Source organism: Salvelinus namaycush, chromosome 25, assembly GCF_016432855.1.
Source record: "Salvelinus namaycush isolate Seneca chromosome 25, SaNama_1.0, whole genome shotgun sequence".
In the NCBI taxonomy this organism is placed as follows: domain Eukaryota; kingdom Metazoa; phylum Chordata; class Actinopteri; order Salmoniformes; family Salmonidae; genus Salvelinus; species Salvelinus namaycush.
Genome location: NC_052331.1, coordinates 18,540,868 through 18,561,009, shown reverse-complemented (window position 1 = coordinate 18,561,009; position 20,142 = coordinate 18,540,868). Strand labels below are relative to the sequence as shown.

General features: G+C 48.8%; 1 protein-coding gene across 2 annotated transcripts in view; it reads left to right on the top strand.

Moving 5' to 3' along the window:
- LOC120020320 (rho GTPase-activating protein 21-like) overlaps nt 1-20,142 on the top strand; it is a 112,728-nt gene that overhangs the window by 55,411 nt on the left and 37,175 nt on the right. For both annotated transcript variants that reach the window (XM_038963895.1, XM_038963896.1), the window contains exon 8: nt 8,923-10,591. In XM_038963895.1, coding sequence (XP_038819823.1) covers nt 8,923-10,591 — 1,669 coding nt within the window. The remainder of the gene's footprint in view (nt 1-8,922; nt 10,592-20,142) is intronic.

Sequence of the window (20,142 nt, the reverse complement as noted above, 5' to 3'; positions counted from 1 at the left end):
TGGGATTCTCTGGCGCAGTGTGAGGAGGGATACCGGCGAATGGAGGCAGCACGACGACGCGGTAGGAAGCCTGTGAGTCAGCCCAAAAAATTTCTTGGGGGGGGGCTTAGAGGTAGTGGGCCGAGGGCAGGTAGGAGACCTGCGCCCACTTCACAGGCTAACCGTGGAGAGTGGGAGTACGGGCGAACACCGTGTTACGCAGTAGAGCGCACGGTGTCTCCTGTACGTGTTCATAGCCCGGTGCGGGTTATTCCACCTCCCCGCACTGGTAGGGCTAGATTGGGCATTGAGCCAGGTGCCATGATGCCGGCTCAACGCGTCTGGTCTCCAGTGCGTCTCCTCGGGCCGGCATACATGGCACCAGCCTTACGCATGGTGTTCCCGGTTCGCCTACATAGCCCGGTGCGGGTTATTCCACCTCCCCGCACTGGTCGGGCGACGGGGAGCATTCAACCAGGTAAGGTTGGGCAGGCTCGGTGTTCAAGGGAACCAGTACGCCTGCACGGTCCGGTATTTCCGGCACCACCTCCCCGCCCCAGTCCAGTTCCACCAGTGCCTACACCACGTAACAGGCTTCCAGTGTGTCTCCAGAGCCCTGTTCCTCCTCCACGCACTCGTCCTATGGTGCGTGTCTCCAGCCCGGTACCACCAATTCCGGCACCACGCACTAGGCCTAATGTGCGTCCCCAGGGTCCAGTATGCCCTGTTCCTTCTCCCCGCACTAGCCTGAAGGTGCGTGTCCTTAGCCCGGTGCCTCCAGTTCCGGCACCACGCACCAGGCCTACAGTGCGCCTCATCCGGCCAGAGCCATCCGTCTCCCCAGCGCCATCTGAGCCATCCGTCTCCCCAGCACCGTCTGAGCCATCCGTCTGCCCCGAGCCATTAGAGCCGCCCGTCTGTCCCGAGCCGTCAGAGCCGTTAGTCAGTCAGGAGCCGCTAGAGCCATTCGTCAGTCAGGATCTGCCAGAGCCGCCAACCAGACAGGATCTGCCAGAGCCGCCAACCAGACAGGATCTGCCAGAGCCGCCAACCAGACAGGATCTGCCAGAGCCGCCAACCAGACAGGATCTGCCAGAGCCGCCAACCAGACAGGATCTGCCAGAGCCGCCAACCAGACAGGATCTGCCAGAGCCGCCAACCAGACAGGATCTGCCAGAGCCGTCAGCCAGCCATGAGCAGCCAGAGCCGTCAGCCAGCCATGAGCAGCCAGAGCCGTCAGCCAGCCATGAGCAGCCAGAGCCGTCAGCCAGCCATGAGCAGCCAGAGCCGTCAGCCAGCCATGAGCAGCCAGATCCGTCAGCCAGCCATGAGCAGCCAGATCCGTCAGCCAGCCATGAGCAGCCAGATCCGTCAGCCAGCCATGAGCAGCCAGATCCGTCAGCCAGCCATGAGCAGCCAGATCCGTCAGCCAGCCATGAGCCGTACAGCCAGGATCCGCCAGAGCCGTCCAGCCAGGATCCGCCAGAGCCGTCATCCAGCCAGGATCCGTTCCTCAGTCCGGAGCTGCCGTCCCTCAGTCCGGAGCTGCTCCTTATCCTGGTGCTGTCCCTTATCCTGGTGCTGCCCCTTAGTCCGGTGCTGCCCCTTAGTCCGGTGCTGCCCCTTAGTCCGGTGCTGCCCCTTAGTCCGGTGCTGCCCCTTAGTCCGGTGCTGCCCCTTAGTCCGGTGCTGCCCCTTAGTCCGGTGCTGCCCCTTAGTCCGGTGCTGCCCCTTAGTCCGGTGCTGCCCCTTAGTCCGGTGCTGCCCATTAGTCCGGTGCTGCCCATTAGTCCGGTGCTGCCCATTAGTCCGGTGCTGCCCCTTAGTCCGGTGCTGCCCCTTAATCCAGTGGGGTTAATGTGGAGGGTGGCCATTTGGAGGAGGCTACGTAAGCGGGTAGTGACTATGGTGGGGTGGGGACCACGACCAGTGCCGGAGCCGCCGCCGTGGACGGACGCCCACCCAGACCCTCCCCTAGACTATGTGCTGGTGCGCCCGGAGTTCGCACCTTAAGGGGGGGGTTATGTCACGCCCTGGCCTTAGTATTCTTTGTTTTCTTTATTATTTTAGTTAGGTCAGGGTGTGACACGGGGAATGTATGTGTTTTTTGTAGTGTCTAGGGTGGTTGTAAGGTTTAGGGGGTTTATTAGAGTAGTTGGGTTTATGTTTAGTATAGTAGTCTAGCTGTGTCTATGGTTGAGTGTAGGTATCTAGGAAAGTCTATGGTTGCCTGAATTGGGTCTCAATTAGAGACAGCTGGTTATTGTTGTCTCTGATTGGGAGCCATATTTAAGGCAACCATAGGCTTTAGCTGTTTGTGGGGAATTGTCTATGTCGAAGTGTTTTGTGTCAGCACTTATGTTTGTATAGCTTCACGGTCGTCTGTTTTGTTGGTTTGTTTTGTTTTTTCCTTCTTCTAATAAAAAGAAGATGTACTTTCCACGCGCTGCGCCTTGGTCCTCTCTCAGTCCCTTTGACGATCGTGACAGTAAACGTGTGCAAAAAAAATTGAGAAAAGCTTTTTGTACGTATGGAACATTTCTGCTATCTATTATTTCAGATCATGAAACATTTACATTTACATTTAAGTCATTTAGCAGACGTTCTTATCCAGAGCGACTTACAAATTGGTGCATTCACCTTATGATATCCAGTGGAACAACCACTTTACAATAGTGCATCTAAATCTTTTAAGGGGGGGGGGGGTTAGAAGGATTACTTTATCCTATCCTAGGTATTCCTTAAAGAGGTGGGGTTTCAGGTGTCTCCGGAAGGTGGTGATTGACTCCGCTGACCTGGCGTCGTGAGGGAGTTTGTTCCACCATTGGGGTGCCAGAGCAGCGAACAGTTTTGACTGGGCTGAGCGGGAACTGTACTTCCTCAGAGGTAGGGAGGCGAGCAGGCCAGAGGTGGATGAACGCAGTGCCCTTGTTTGGGTGTAGGGCCTGATCAGAGCCTGAAGGTACGGAGGTGCCGTTCCCCTCACAGCTCCGTAGGCAAGCACCATGGTCTTGTAGCGGATGCGAGCTTCAACTGGAAGCCAGTGGAGAGAGCGGAGGAGCGGGGTGACGTGAGAGAACTTGGGAAGGTTGAACACCAGACGGGCTGCGGCGTTCTGGATGAGTTGTAGGGGTTTAATGGCACAGGCAGGGAGCCCAGCCAACAGCGAGTTGCAGTAGTCCAGACGGGAGATGACAAGTGCCTGGATTAGGACCTGCGCCGCTTCCTGTGTGAGGCAGGGTCGTACTCTGCGAATGTTGTAGAGCATGAACCTACAGGAACGGGCCACCGCCTTGATGTTAGTTGAGAACGACAGGGTGTTGTCCAGGATCACGCCAAGGTTCTTAGCGCTCTGGGAGGAGGACACAATGGAGTTGTCAACCGTGATGGCGAGATCATGGAACGGGCAGTCCTTCCCCGGGAGGAAGAGCAGCTCCGTCTTGCCGAGGTTCAGCTTGAGGTGGTGATCCGTCATCCACACTGATATGTCTGCCAGACATGCAGAGATGCGATTCGCCACCTGGTTATCAGAAGGGGGAAAGGAGAAGATTAATTGTGTGTCATCTGCATAGCAATGATAGGAGAGACCATGTGAGGATATGACAGAGCCAAGTGACTTGGTGTATAGCGAGAATAGGAGAGGGCCTAGAACAGAGCCCTGGGGGACACCAGTGGTGAGAGCACGTGGTGCGGAGACAGATTCTCGCCACGCCACCTGGTAGGAGCGACCTGTCAGGTAGGACGCAATCCAAGCGTGGGCCGCGCCGGAGATGCCCAACTCGGAGAGGGTGGAGAGGAGGATCTGATGGTTCACAGTTCAAAGGCAGCCGATAGGTCTAGAAGGATGAGAGCAGAGGAGAGAGAGTTAGCTTTAGCAGTGCGGAGCGCCTCCGTGACACAGAGAAGAGCAGTCTCAGTTGAATGACTAGTCTTGAAACCTGACTGATTTGGATCAGGAAGGTCATTCTGAGAGAGATAGCAGGAGAGCTGGCCAAGGACGGCACGTTCAAGAGTTTTGGAGAGAAAAGAAAGAAGGGATACTGGTCTGTAGTTGTTGACATCGGAGGGATCGAGTGTAGGTTTTTTCAGAAGGGGTGCAACTCTCGCTCTCTTGAAGACGGAAGGGACGTAGCCAGCGGTCAAGGATGAGTTGATGAGCGAGGTGAGGTAAGGGAGAAGGTCTCCGGAAATGGTCTGGAGAAGAGAGGAGGGGATAGGGTCAAGCGGGCAGGTTGTTGGGCGGTCGGCCGTCACAAGACGCGAGATTTCATCTGGGGAGAGAGGGGAGAAAGAGGTCAAAGCACAGGGTAGGGCAGTGTGAGCAGAACCAGCGGTGTCGTTTGACTTAGCAAACGAGGATCGGATGTCGTCGACCTTCTTTTCAAAATGGTTGACGAAGTCATCCGCAGAGAGGGAGGAGGAGGGGGGGGGAGGGGGAGGAGGATTCAGGAGGGAGGAGAAGGTGGCAAAGAGCTTCCTAGGGTTAGAGGCAGATGCTTGGAATTTAGACAATTTAAACATGGGACCAGCACTTTATATGTTTAATTTATATTTTTGTTCAGTGTATATTGGACAAATGTAAAGATGAGTTCTCTTACTAACTCTGAACTCCACACGCAATAATTAAGGTGGTGCCAGTTCATGTTAATGCAATCCATCTCTGTACAGTCCTGTTGAGAAAGACTGGCTGTGTTAACACAGGTGCCACCCTAGTTGCCCGGTCACACCTAGCCTATTGTCAACTGTAGCACAAAATGCCCATCAGCTCAATGAATCCACCTCTATTATCTAAATGCTGAGCCTATTAACACCGGCTTGTGTTGGAATGTTTACCTTACCAAAGGCTGTGGCCACTCCCTGTCTCTCGTAGCACAGATTAGCTTGAGAGAGATTACAAAGTTATTGGCCATGGGGGCATTGAGCGAAAAATCTGTGTCAGATATAAATAGTTGAGCTTGATCTTTGTGCCACCAGGGCTGAGCAGAGAGGCTGTGAGGTTCAGCTTGCGTTGTGCTGCCATTTTATTTTAATTTAGCACAGGGGGCAGGCAGAAATAGGCTGATGTCAAATGGAGATCAGGTGATGCCAGGGGCCTTTCAGGTTATTATTAAGAGCTGACTCGGTTAGCAAATGTGCATTATCAAATTTTTCTGATGCAGTGACTGTAGGAAATGAAATTAAGCCACCTAGTGGCATTGTGGGAGTTGTAATGAGTTTTGTGCTCTTGGCAGCCAGTCTCATGGACATTCTCTCATCTTCACCTTCCTTCCCCCCTCTCTCTCTCCATCTCTCTCTAGCTGTTCCTGCGGTACAGACTAGTCTTGCCTTTTATTTATTTATTTTTTATTTAACCTTTTTAACTAGGCAAGTCAGTTTAGAACAAATTCTTATTTACAATGATGGCCTAGGAACAGTGGGTTTAACTGCCTTGTTCAGGGGCAGAACGACAGATTATTAGCATGTCAGCTCGGGGATTCGATCTAGCAACCTACGGTTACTGGCCCAACGCTCCAACCACTAGGCTTCCTGCCGCCTTACATGTCTCCCTGTGTATCTGGGATTTGAATGCAGTTGAAGGAAGCCTAAATTACATTGCCTCTAAGAAAGTAACCTGCTTGTGCCTCCACTCATCATTAACTTTTCATGCGCACTGGCTACTGGCAACTAGAGGTGCTTGCTATGCACTCTGCTGAGGTTCAGTAGGAAGGTAAACTCAGTTCTCTGTGTAATGAACATAATGTGTACAAGTAACAGAACGAGTAGTACTCACACAGTGGGGGGGTGTTGGTTCATACAATGGGTGAACTGGCCTGTTAAGATGTTTCACAGGAAGCCTGTTAACGCTTCAGTGCCTGATGCCTTCAAGCTGGTATGCGTCATCCTAAAAAAGCAGAGCTTGTAAACCTCCCTATTCCCTTTGCTTCCTCTCCGCCGCTACCCTCCTCTTTCCTTTTCTCCATTCCCATCGGCTCAGCCCTCTCCCTCTTCCCATCCCCCGCTTCTCTTCTCCCTCCCTCCCTCCTCCCCTTTCCTTAACTGTGTTGCACATCTGTTGCGCTAGCTAGCGGACACCGGTCCACGGTGCTTGGCTACCTGAGCGTATGGAAGGGCTAGCCGAGCAGGTAGCGTAAGGAGCTCCTGGTGTAGCCGTCAAGACGGGGGCTGTCAGCCGGAGCTGGAAGATTAGCACCGTGGCTCGCTGGGTGACTGACATTATAGCCTGAAGGAGAGACCCTCATACACACACAGGCTGCCTGGAAACAAGTTACATACAGCGTTACATGTCGACAGCAGTAACATCATTGGCTTAGCATGAGAGAGCTTCTCTAAGTGAGGGAGCCGGGGAAGGAATGAGGGAGGTCCTGAAGCAATATATTATCAAACCAGCTGTAGTCAGCTGACTGCCTCTGTGTTGTGAACAGGTTGATGCTGCTTTGAGGAGGAGAGGGAGGGAGAGCAAGAGAGAGGGAGCAGAAGGGGAGGGGCAGCAGTAGCATCTGAGCTGAATGTATAGTACAGCAACCGCTCCTGTCATGTGAGCAATACCAAAGGGAGCGAGAGTTAGGCAGGGACAGAGAGTGGAGGCAGCAGTTCATTCATTGAGTGGTGTAACCTGGCTGCTGCAGTCAGATGGAGGGAGCAACAGAGAGATGGAGAACTCCCAGAGCTGTGGAAGGCAGCAGGCTTCCTCTTCTCCTGACCCCTACACCTCGCCCAGGACAGACTGGCTCACGCAGGTGGCATCGCTAATGTGACAGTCCTGCCACTGCCGACGTGGGCTCCCTTTTTCCTCTTTCTCTCGATGCCGCCGCTATGATGGATTTTTTGCGCTTCGACTCGAGTCCTGGCGTCGGCGTTCCAGACGAACACTTCTTTCTCCAGTGGCGATCTGTTCTCTCTTCTTTTTTATGATGCGTGTTATTTTCTCTGCTTGCTAGCCTTTTCCCTATTCTTCTTCTCTCCCATCGTTGCCGCCTCTCACTGCTCTCGCTTTCTCTGCTGCTGTAACGGCAGCCTTTTTCACTGGAGACCACTGATCTGGTAAGCGAGCAACAGCAGGGAGGATAACAATCACTCTGCATGTTGATGTTGTGTTTCCCCGTCTCCTTTTGTCTTTGTCATGCGTGTTTTCGTTTTGATGTAATGTACTGTTCTTACATAGATGCTTTGCTAGCTAGCAGTGTCATTCATTCGATTGCCATGTTAGTAGGCTAATTGTTGCTATGTAGCCCTTAGCTACAGGCGGGTAGGCAGTGATTCACCGTGCCCGCAGTACCTGTTAGATGAGGCAGCAGACAGAGCTGGCACCTTGGAGCCTCGCCCCTTTCTGATCCTGCAAGCCATCTATTCCTGCCTACGTCCTTAATGGCACCCTATTCCCTATATAGTGCAGTAGTTTTGGTCAAAAGTAGATCACTATATAGGAAATAGGGTGCTATGGCTTTGGTCAAAAGGGGTGCAATACATAGGGAATAGAGTGCCATTTCGGACGAAGCCAGTGATAAAGGCCTTGGCCCCTGAACTTTCCACTAGTGCTCTAGCTATTGTTGAAGGGAGGGGCGAGCGTTTATAGAACTGATTGTAGATACAGTAAAAGCTTGCATAGCTTTACGTAAGAACCGTAATACGACACCAGGTTGGGTTTAAAGTCCAACCAATTGTGACGTGTTATTTTTGTGCGCTTGCTAGTTGCAAGGCAAACAGGAAATGCATATGGAATGGCGTTTGACAAATGGACGAAGGCTGCTCAGCCAGCTGTATGGAATCTACCACTATGGAATCTATGCATGTGTGATCGTTGTCTGCTGGCGTGCCGCTGGAGTGTTGAGCTAACGTTAAGCTGTCTGGGAATATGAGAACGGAGGTTAGATTTAGTGTGGCGAGGACCGTTGTAGGTGCTGGGCTTCCTCTGCCCCCCTCTTTTTCTGTAAGTCTCAGACCTCGCTCTAACAGTGCCAGTGCTGTCAGCCAGAAGGTGGGTAAACCAAACAGATAGGCTACCTCCCTGTGTGTCACTGTTAGGTCTTGCATGCCAGTCTCTCTTTCCTTCTTTCTTCCAACACATCTGTTGCTTCTTGTCCACTCCATTCAATCACAGATCACCTGACTAGCTCTTCCCGCTGGCTGGCTACTCAGTAGGGTTGGACAGAATAGGACTGTTTCTGTTTGATCTGACATAATAACAGAAATTAGTAGAAATCAAGTTCCTTGAAAAAATGATTGGATAATTTGCTCAAGACCGTTTTGCCAATTATTTTGACAGTGGGTGTCATTGCTGCGTTTCCACCCTGTGTATGTACAATACAGGTGTTCATTACTTTAACCCACAAGTGTTCATTGCTTAAATCCACCTTGGAATGTTTTTCCAGTCTTCTATGTGGGTGTGTGCACAGTGCGGCAGAACAGCATGCTCTCGTTGTGTAGTGAACAGTACCCAGAGAACGAGCTATCTAAATATGGAGCGAGCAGATGAATGCTTGTGACTCTCCTGACTTGCTACACGCCTCCACACTCTCACACATGCTGCTCCCTGTCTGCCTGCCTTTCCTAACCACACACACGGCACCTAGCATTATTCAACATTCACTACCACAGTTCTTTACCATCCCTTAGATGCAATGTTGAATATGACACACGTGCTCATCCTATTTTGCTTCCTTCCCATTTGCCCTAACTCTGAGATGTTTTCAGATCTGAAGGATCAAGTCTAGATATAAACATTGTGGAGTAGTTTACAAATCTGCAAACATTAAAAGGGTAGAGCCAAGGGGAATGGGTAGGGCCAAGGGGAATGGGTAGGGCCAAGGGGAATGGGTAGGGCCAAGGGGAATGGGTAGGGCCAAGGGGAATGGGTAGGGCCAAGGGGAATGGTTAGGGAGTGAATTGAAACCAGAGGACACCGTTGTTGTATCTCACCCTTTTCTCTCTTCTTTCTCGCTCCAGGCCTACTCCCAGGATGCGTACCTCCGAGGTCGTAGTGCCTACAGTGGAATTGCCCGTCACATCCCCGAACCGCCCCCCATATGTTACCCCAGAGTAGACTGTAAGCCCCCGGGGATGGCCCAGGCTACAGAGACCCCCTCTCCGATGGGGGTACAGGGAGCATGCCGGGGGCCTGTGGCGGCATCACCACCCGACCTGGGGTACCGCATAGAGATCCCCGTGCCCCCGTCCCCTCCTCCTCCTGCACACCCGTACTCCAAATCCCAGACTGTGGCATGCATGCGCAACAACAGCGTGAGGACTGTGGTAGTTCCTCCAGAACTGGGCCGTATGGGACCAGCTCATAGAGTAGAGTACGGCCTGGTAGGGCCCTCTGACCCTGGCATCATCAGAGGGCGACCTGGGTCTGTGTCCCACTACCCCCTGCCACGGAAAACAGACATCTACCCCTCTGGTGCGAGCCGCCTCAATTATGGTGCCCCACCACCCCACTACCCACCCAACTCAAACTCCCCCAACCCCGGCTCTCACCAAAACATCGACTGGCGGACGTACCAGACGTACAGGGAGTACATCGACAACAAGGGTATCCATGCATACGGCAGCCGTACCATCCAGGAGAGACTAGGCAGCCTGCGAGCCGCCAGTCAGAACACCTTCAACTCCTCCCACTACATCCCCCGAGGGGGTTGGGGGCCCGACCCCAAGGGCCTCCGACGCAGGAGCACCTCCCACGACCGCGCCTACCACGGACCCCCGCCCCCTTTCCACCACATGCCCCCTCGCAGCTCTTCCCAGGACCGTATGAGTGTGGCGGAGCGGGGGGTCCACCCCAGGAACTGGCCCCCTCGTAGCGTGTCCCAGGATGAGTTTACCCACAAGGCCCGGGCCCGCTCCTCTGACTATGTGGACCCTGCGGATCTGGGCCGTCCCATGGTGGACAGACGGGGCTACGGTAGCAGGGTGGACCAGGGTACATGTCCAAGCAGGCAGAGCCTCTCCAAACAGGCTGCCCATCATCGACCTCCTGCAGGATACGGTAGGGACAGTCTCCGGGTGGGGCCAATGTCTAACCCTGCCCTCCACACTAATGGACCAGAGCAGCACCAGCCTCACAGTGCCCCTAACATGCCCCAAGACAGACCCTCTCATCTGGGGAAGAATCTCAGCTTGGAGCAATCCAACACTGATGAAAGAGCTGGTGTCAAAGGTGTGAACCATGTGAGCCAGAGTAGGGGACCGGCAGAGACCATGCAGCCACCAGGGGAGGTGCCATGGAGACCGGTGGCAGCGGTGGTTGGCCATAGGTCCTCTTCCCTCTCCGCTCCCCATCAGAGACCGCAGAGGCCTGGGATTTTCAAAACCTCTTGCCAGCACCCTCGCCCAGAGCCCCAAGTGAACGGGCGTGGCCCCTCAGCCTCTGAGTCGGGCGTGGTGCTCAGGGAGAAGCCTCCTGGGTCGGGGAAGAATCCCAGTCCCCTACGCCACCCTTCCTACATCCTGGCGGTGAACGAGGACGACGGCTCGGAACCGGCAGCGGGTGCGGTGTGCTGGCTGCCCAACGATGCGCGGCGGGAGATGCACATGCGGCGGCTGAGCGAGAAGCAGGAAAAGCACCAGACCTGCTCCTCCAACCTGGACGAGTCCCTCGACTCCATCCCCTTCATCGGTAAGAAACAGAGCACTAACTTCACGGTTGCATCCCAAATTGCTTCCCATTCTCTATTTGGTACACTACTGTACTTCAACATTTGTATAGGGAATGAGGTGCCATGGTTGTGTGAAAGTTCCCAGAACATTCGTTAGGTTGTGGCAAATGTTCTCGTGCACAACATTATATATGCTTGATGTTGCAAGAACTGTCCCATAACGTTGCGCTCACAAATTTCAAGCGTGCGTACATTTTACGTATGGGTGATCCTGGGAATCGAACCCACTATCCTGGCATTGCAAGTGCCATGCTTGTTTTGGGGAATCTTCTGTGGTGGCTGTTACAGATGTTGTGCACAACATTTTAGTGAATGTTAGGAGAACATTCCATGGATATTTCATTTAAAACATTTCTTGAAATATTTGAATTTATTTTTATGTTCTCATTCTAATGTTAGGTAAAACACTAACTATAACTTAATGGGAATCTTAGCTAATGTTCTGGGAATGTTCCCGGTTTGCTGGGTAGGTCCCGATGTACAGATTGGGAGGGAAAGGAACATGGAAGGGGAGGAAGGAAGGGGATGTCGTTCTAGTCTAGATTAGCAGACTAGAGCATCTTTTTGCAATCTGAAAATCGTTAGATTTAGCAACATGGTTTTATAGTGTTTTTCATTACATCCATGATGTTTACCACCAAATCAATCTCCTTGGCTGGATGTACAGTAGTATGTTAAGGAGCTTTGGTGGCAGGCAGGAGTGTCACTGGTGGTTTGGCTTAGTTTAGCTGCACTAGAGTGGGACGGTATGTGGGAGAGTGAGAGATTACACTACTCCATTAGTTTGTTGGATGTCATCTTCTGTAATAATAATTTTAAAGTCACACTCTAAATATGCTCCCAACAATTATGGGTTAAACACTCTTTTTGGGGTGTGTGTGAACTCAGGCTTTTCACGGGATTTCATCTTCCCCAAAAGTATCTGTTCCCCATCCCTATGAGTAGAATAATGGTCAACCATGATGTTGATGGTGATAGTAACATGTTTCCCCGTAAGAAGTGCTCTCTAAATGTCACTTCCACTAAAGTCAGAGTAAAAGGATTACTTTTCATGTTTGTGCATTTTCCTTTTATCTCCATTTTGCTGAAAAAGCTTTTCTCTCAGCACAAACAGCTGAAGTAGACTTCATTTCCTTAAAGGGACAGTCGGATAAAAATGTAGCCTTTTCTGATTATCCTATCCTTACACCGAGCTCACAACCTGCAATATGCATGTTATTTTGTTTTAGGAATCAGTCAAGTTATTTTCTTCAATCATGTGGACAACCAGGACATGGATTTATTATTACCTAATTGAAGAGTTGGGTCAGGATGTACCATAACTAAAATTACGTAAACATATTTTACTGGGCCATTTTGATCAGTAAGGTAGAACGCTCCTGTTGGCTGATCCACTTAGTGTTCTGGAAGGACACTGAAGAATATTAGGCCTGATTCCGACTTGTGTACCCCTTTCTTACGCAAATCTTTCCTATGCACTTCTCAGGAGTTGGTATTCAGACTTATCTTGTGCAGGTGCGTAACGGGCTTTGCAGGCGTGGTTCCCTTACGTGCGCTGAATACATTTAAGGATGCATTTCCTCTGCCTTTTCCTGGTTGCTAAAATTCGAATAGTTCGCCTAATTTCTTTGTGACAAAACAAGCAAGTTAGTATAGTATAGAGAATCATTGTACCATCTAAATCGCTGTGAAATATATTTTCCATAACCAGAAATCATGTATTTTGAGCTGTTTGAAGCACAAAACCGAAAGTAAAGAGGAAAACACCTAAGGTAAGAACGGTAAGCATAGAATAGATCTACCGCTTCGTAGACTTGCTTTCGATGAGAATGACAGATCTATAACACACATTTCTGTGAAAAGTTACATATTGCAGCTTTAATTCAACCGCTGAAAAACCTCCCACTTGCTGACCAACAGATTGGATTCATTCATCCTGAAATTTGTCATGTTCAAGCCATGAAATATTGGAAGGTGGAACATTTTTAAAAATAAGATTTGAACAATGGTCCTATAAATCTCCCCTAATCCTCACTTATCATGGAGCTGTATGACAACGGTCCAGTCGTCGTGAACCATGCGCCAGGCTCCAGGTTTAACCTGCTACGTGTGGTCTGAGTTCCATAATGATTCAAATAGGCTACATGTCCAGAATTATTGCACAACGTTAGTCTAGTCTGATCCACTAATGCTAGCAACCCTCAGGAACAACTACATAGACGTGACAGAGAAAAGAAAGGTGAATGGAATGTTGCAAAATGTAAGCTACAATTTGAAGAAAAGTGAGTTATACATGTATGTAGATATTAATGACGGTGGCTCCCGATAGTGGCTAATATTTAACATGATGCAAATTGTAAAATAAAAAGATGAAAAGCCTGGGTATAGAATTAAAACATTCTAAACTACATACATCAACTCAGCAGTTTCAGCCCTACGGAATCCTATAGCTTGGCAGGGCTTTACAGTGCGACCATTTTACTCGCATATGTGCCTAAATATTTTGCTGTACGAATGTTTATTTAGGAACACCAGTGCGCATTGAAAAATTAAGGGACCTAGCTTTAATACCTCCAAATATTTTTCATTGTGCTCCTAAATTTCCTTGTGCACCTACATTTTTCAACTTAGGCGCACATGTACTCCTTGTAAAAAAGGTCAGCTTAGAGCTCTGCTCGGCTCTCTAAATTTCATCCACGCAAATTATGAGGGAACACAATAAAAATTCTGGATAACGGCACAGCTATTTATTGCCTACTTCACTGTGGAAAAGGGGCCATCATACATGGGCCACCAGATCATGACGGACCCTCCACCTCCAAATTGATCCCGCTCCAGAGTACAGGCCTCGGTGTAATGCTCAGTCCTTCGACGATAAACGCGAATCCGACCATCACCCCTGGTGAGACAAAACCGCGACTCGTCAGTGAAGAGCACTTTTTACCAGTCCTGTCTGGTCCAGCGACGGTGGGTTTGTGCCCATAGGCGACGTTGTTGCTGGTGATGTCTGGTGAGGACCTGCCTTACAACAGGCCTACAAGCCCTCAGTCCAGCCTCTCTCAGCCTATTGCGGACAGTCTGAGCACTGATGGAGGGATTGTGCGTTCCTGGTGTAACTCGGGCAGTTGTTGCCATCCTGTATCTGTCCCGCAGGTGTGATGTTCGGATGTACCGATCCTGTGCAGGTGTTGTTACACGTGGTCTGTCACTGCAATGAAGATCACCTGTCCATCCTGTCTCCCTGTAGCACTGTCTTAGGGGTCTCACAGTACGTACACTTTATTGCCCTGGCCACATCTGCAGTCCTCATGCCTCCTTGCAGCATACCTAAGGCACGTTCACACAGATGAGCAGGGACCCTGGGCATCTTTCTTTTGGTGTTTTTCAGAGTCAGTAGAAAGGCCTCTCAACTTAGGACAGTATTCATAACTGTGACCTTAATTGCCTATCGTCTGTAAGCTGTTAGTGCCTTAACGACCATTCCACAGGTGCATGTTCATTAATTGTTTATGGTTCATTGAACAAGCATATGAAACAGTGTTTAAACCCTTTACAATGAAGATCTGTGAAGTTATTTGGATTTTTACGATTCATCTTTGAAAGACAGGGTTCTGAAAAGGGGACGCTTCTTTTTTTGATGTTCACGAATGTGAGTAAAGCAGTATGTTAACATTATTTAAACATTATTCAGTTGACTAGTGTTCCATTATTAAAGTGGCCTGCGATTCCAAGTCTATGTATACAGGGAAGCAGCCTCTAAGGTGCAGGGTTTCATAACCGTCTGGAAGCCGGCTAGTGACGCCTATTTAACAGTCTGATTACATTGAGATAGAAGCATTTTTTCAATCTTTCAGTTCTATTTGTGATGCACCTGTACTGACCTCGCCTTCTGGATGATAGCGGGGTGAACATGCCATGGCTCAGGTGGTTGATGTCCTTGATGATCTTTTTTGCCATACTGTGACATCGGGTGTTGTAGGTGTCCTGGAGGGCAGGTAGTTTGCCTCCGGTGATGCGGTGCAGTTGCCGTACCAGGCAGTGATACAGCCCAACAGGATGCTCTTAATTGTGCATCTGTAAAGGTTTGTGGGTCTTAGGAGCCAAGCTAAATTTCTTCAGCCTCCTGAGGTTGAAGAGGCGCTGTTGCGTCTTCTTCACCACACTGTCTGTGTAGGTGGACCATTTCAGATCGTCAGTGATGTGTACGCTAAGGAACTTGAAGATTTCCACCTTCTCCACTGCGGTACCGTCAATGTGGATAGGGTTGTGCTCCCTCTGCTGTTTCCTGAAGTCCACAATCAGCTCCTTTTGTTGATGTTGAGAGATTATTTTCCTGGCACCACTCTCCCAGGGCCCTCATCTCCTCCCTGTAGGCTGTCTCGTCATTGTTGGTAATCAGGCTTACTACTGTTGTGTCGTCTTCAAACTTGATGATTGAGTTGGAGGCATGCTTGGCCACCCAGTCATGGGTGAACAGAGGAGTAGAGGAGGGGGCTGAGGACGCACCCTTGTGGGGCCCCTGTGTTGAGGGTCAGCAAAGTGGTGTTGTTTCCTACCTTCACCACTTGGGGGCGGCCCGTCAGGAAGTCCAGGACCCAGTTGCACAGGGCGGGGTTCAGACCCAGGGCCCTGAGTTTAATGATGAGCTTGGAGAGTACTATGGTCAATGAACAGCATTATATAAAAACACATAAAAACGAAATACTACGAAGTTGCTTAGGAGCTTGAAGCAGAGCTGCCATATCTGTCGGTGCCATCTTACACAAAAAAAATGTATGGTTTCCTCACGCGTAAAGGTGGTTGCATTATGAAGGAATTAAGTCAAGGTCAGAATACAGCGTACATGTAGACACCTCCGCCACCTTCATTTTGTAGATCTCGACCGAATAGTGGGTGAATAGCATGCTATTCTCATGCTTAATTTCAAGGTCAGAATACGCATAGAGAGAAAAGTGCATAAGAAGGGAATTACAGTGAGCTCCAAAAGGGACAATGATATATTTGTTGTTTTGGCTCTGTACTCCAGCACTTTGGATTTTAAATTATACAATAACTATGAGGTTAAAGGGCAGGCTGTCAGCTTTAGTTTGAGGGTATTTTCATCCATATCGTGTAAATCGTTTAGAAATCACAACACTTTATGTACATATTCTTTTTAGGGGACCAAAAGTATTGGGACAAATTTACTTATGTATACTAAAATAGTTAATTTAAGTATTTGGTCCCATATTCATTGTACGCAATGACATTAAGCTTGTGTGTCTATAAATTTGTTGGATGCATTTGCTGTTTGTTTTGGTTGTGTTTCAGATTATTTTGTGCACAATATAAATTAATGATAAATAATGTATAGTGTCATTTTGGTCACTTGTATTGTAAATAAGAATAGAATATGTTTCTAAACACTACGTCAATGTGGATGCTACCGGGATTACAGATAATCCTGAATGAATTGTGAATAATGTTGATTGAGAAAGTTACAGATGCACAAATATCAGACCCCCAAGACATGCTAACCTCTCACCTTTACAATAAAATAACGTGAGCTTCTCACTTTGTGGGGGGGGGGGGGGGGGGGGGGTGGTATGATATTTGGGCATCTGTAACTTAATGTAGTCATTGCTTGCTAGGAATACGGGACCAAATACTAGACTTTTTACGACTTTAATACACATGTAAGTGAATCTGTCCCGATACTTTTGGTCCACTAAAATGGGGGGGGACTATGCACAAAGTGCTGTAAATTCTAAATGGTTCACCTGATATGGATGAAAATACCCTCAAATTAAAGCTGACAGTCTGCACTTTAACCTCATAGTAATTGTATAGTGATGGAGTAGACTCAAAACAAAACATTTTGTCACTGGCCCAATACTTTTGGGGCTCACTGCACGTTCCATTTACGCACGCTTAACTCTGGTCGGAATCATCCCCATAGATGCGTTCTGCAGATGTGTGTTCTATGGAATTGGGGCACAGCGAAGTAGCAGAGATTGGGCATGTACATTTTTAGTATGGCCCATGGGACAGAAGTTAGCTAGAGTTGTGTCCTAGAGCCAAACCCGTATGAGAAGAGACTACACTGTCCAGTGTGTGGTATAAGGGGGTAACTTCCACAGTTTTTTTTTTTTATGATCTAATTTGAGCTTTACACATCTGAGGCATTTTGGGATGGAACAGTTGTAGCCTTAAGAATATTGTTTTACCAATGCCTTTAGTGAGCAGTACAATTTGGATGGAATGGAACAGTTGTAGCCTTGAGCCTCTACCCTAGATTTAGCAATAGTGTTTCTTAAATAAGATACAACCATGATTTTTACTGTAAATCAACTCTGTCATGCTTAATGCCAGGGCTTGTTGTTTTACTGAGGCTGCGTTTACACAGGCAGCCCAATACTGATCTTTTTTTACACTATTTGGTCTTTTGACCAATCACATCAGATCGTTTGCAGATCTGATTGGTCAAAAGACCAATTTGTGGGAAAAGATCAGAATTGGGCTGCCTGTGCAAATGCAGTGTGAGGCCTGTGTGTGCCAGTCATGATAAGACTGTATGTAGGTCTATTGTTTTGGACTTTATTCAGGGAACCAAGACTGCAAAGCCCGTTACGCACCGGCATAAGGCTAGTCTGAATACCAACTACTGAGAAGTGCGTAGGAAAGGTGTTGGACTAATATTATTATTAGTAGTAGTATTATGTGACATGCAAACACAAGTGTGACAGTGTGATATAAGCTGGAGTCGTTAGACATTCACCTCAAAGGTCTAGGGCAATTATGTAGAATGGTGCTGAACAGTGGAGGCTGGTGGGAGGAGCTATAGGAGGACAGGTTCATTGGAATGGTTGGAATGGAATTAATGGAACGGTATCAAACATATGGAGAACACGTTTGACTCCGTTCAATTGATTTCATTCCAGCCGTTACAATGAGTCCGTCCTCCTATAGCTCCTCCCACCAGCCTCCACTGGCACTGAAGCATCTTGTTACGAAACTTACTGAATGCATTGTTAAAATGATTCAAGTCTGCTCTTGAATTTGGCTGTTAGAGACAATGTAATGTTGTCTCACATTTCTTGTGAAAGCCCCTCTACACAGCACTAATCAAGTTTAATGTTTTATTAGTCATATGTACAGGATACACATGGTATACATCGTCCAACTATAGGCTTACTTTCAGGTTCCTTTTCAACAATGCAACAATAATAAGAAATAAAAAAGAGAAGAATATGAACAGAAAGTAAATGGCAGTAGAATAGATGAATCAAATCACATTTTATTTGTCACATACACATGGTTAGCAGATGTTAATGCGAGTGTAGCGAAATGCTTGTGCTTCTAGTTCCGACAATGCAGTAATAACCAACAAGTAATCTAACCTAACAATTCCACAACTACTACCTTATACACACAAGTGTAAAGGGATAAAGAATATGTACATAAATATATATGAATGAGTGATGGTACAGAACGGCATAGGCAAGATGCAGTAGATGGTATAGAGTACAGTATATACATATGAGATGAGTAATGTAGGGTATATAAACATAGTGGCATAGTTTAAAGTGGCTAGTGATACATGTACTACATAAAGATGGCAAGATGCAGTAGATGATATAGAGTACAGCATATACATATGAGATGAGTAATGTAGGGTATGTAAACATTATATTAAGTGGCATTGTTTAAAGTGGCTAGTGATACATTTTTACATAATTTCCATCAATTCCCATTATTAAAGTGGCTGGAGTTGAGTAAGTATGTTGGCAGCGGCCACTAAATGTTAGTGATGGCTATTTAACAGTCTGATGGCCTTGAGATAGAAGCTGTTTTTCAGTCTCTCGGTCCCTGCTTTGATGCACCTGTACTGACCTCGCCTTCTGGATGATAGCTGGGTGAACAGGCAGTGGCTCGGGTGGTTGTTGTCCTTGATGATCTTTATGGCCTTCCTGTGACATCGGGTGGTGTAGGTGTCCTGGAGGGCAGGTAGTTTGCCCCCGGTGATGCGTTGTGCAGACCTCACTACCCTCTGGAGAGCCTTACGGTTGTGGGCGGAGCAGTTGCCATACCAGGCGGTGATACAGCCTGACAGGATGCTCTCGATTGTGCATCTGTAGAAGTTTGTGAGTGCTTTTGGTGACAAGCCGAATTTCTTCAGCCTCCTGAGGTTGAAGAGGCGCCTTCTTCACAACGCTGTCTGTGTGGGTGGACCAATTCCGTTTGTCCGTGATGTGTACACCGAGGAACTTAAAACTTTCCACCTTCTCCACTACTGTCCCGTCGATGTGGATAGGGGGGTGCTCCCTCTGCTGTTTCCTGAAGTCCACAATCGTCTCCTTTGTTTTGTTGACGTTGAGTGTGAGGTTATTTTCCTGACACCACACACCGAGGGCCCTCACCTCCTCCCTGTAGGCCGTCTCGTCGTTGTTGGTAATCAAGCCTACCACTGTAGTGTCATCCGCAAACTTGATGATTGAGTTGGAGGCGTGCATGGCCACGCAGTCGTGGGTGAACAGGGAGTACAGGAGAGGGCTCAGAACACACCCTTGTGGGGCCCCAGTGTTGAGGATCAGCGGGGTGGAGATGTTACCTACCCTCACCACCTGGGGGGCGCCCGTCAGGAAGTCCAGGACCCAGTTGCACAGGGCGGGGTCGAGACCCAGGGTCTCGAGCTTGATGACGAGTTTGGAGGGTACTATGGTGTAAAATGCTGAGCTGTAGTCGATGAACAGCATTCTCACATAGGTATTCCTCTTGTCCAGATGGGTTAGGGCAGTGTGCAGTGTGATTGCGATTGTGTCGTCTGTGGACCTGTTGGGCGGTAGGCAAATTGGAGTGGGTCTAGGGTGTCAGGTAGGGTGGAGGTGATATGGTCCTTGACTAGTCTCTCAAAGCACTTCATGATGACGGAAGTGAGTGCTACGGGGCGGTAGTCGTTTAGCTCAGTTACCTTAGCTTTCTTGGGAACAGGAACAATGCTATAATACAGGAAGGCACAATTTATAGTACAATATTTACATGTGTATTGGGGATGGGGGGCAAGTGAATAAATTGAGCAGTATACTAAGAGTCTGGTAGCAGCAGTTGTGGTGTGGTTGTGTGCATGAGTGGGTGCATTTGTGCTAGGGTGCGGAGAATCTTAGCAGGTGGTTAGTTCAAGTGTTCAGCAGTCTGATGGCTTGTAGATACCAACAGGCTCAGAGACAGTTTCTATCAGACCTCATGCTCCGATACCGTCTACCCGATGGTAAGGGAGAGACCAGCTCGTGTGTGGGGTTCTTGACGATGTTGCGTGCCATTCCTCAGGCACCGTTTTAAGTAGATGTCCTGGATGGGTGGGAGCACGGTCCCAGTGATGTACTGAGCTGTCTTCACCACCTGCTGGAGGGCCGTACCAGGCTGTAGTGCAACCGGTCAGGATGCTCTCGGTGGCGCAGCGGTAGTATTTGGACATTTCTTCAGCCGCCTTAGGAAGTATAGACGCTGTTTCACCCTCTTGACAAGAGTGGTG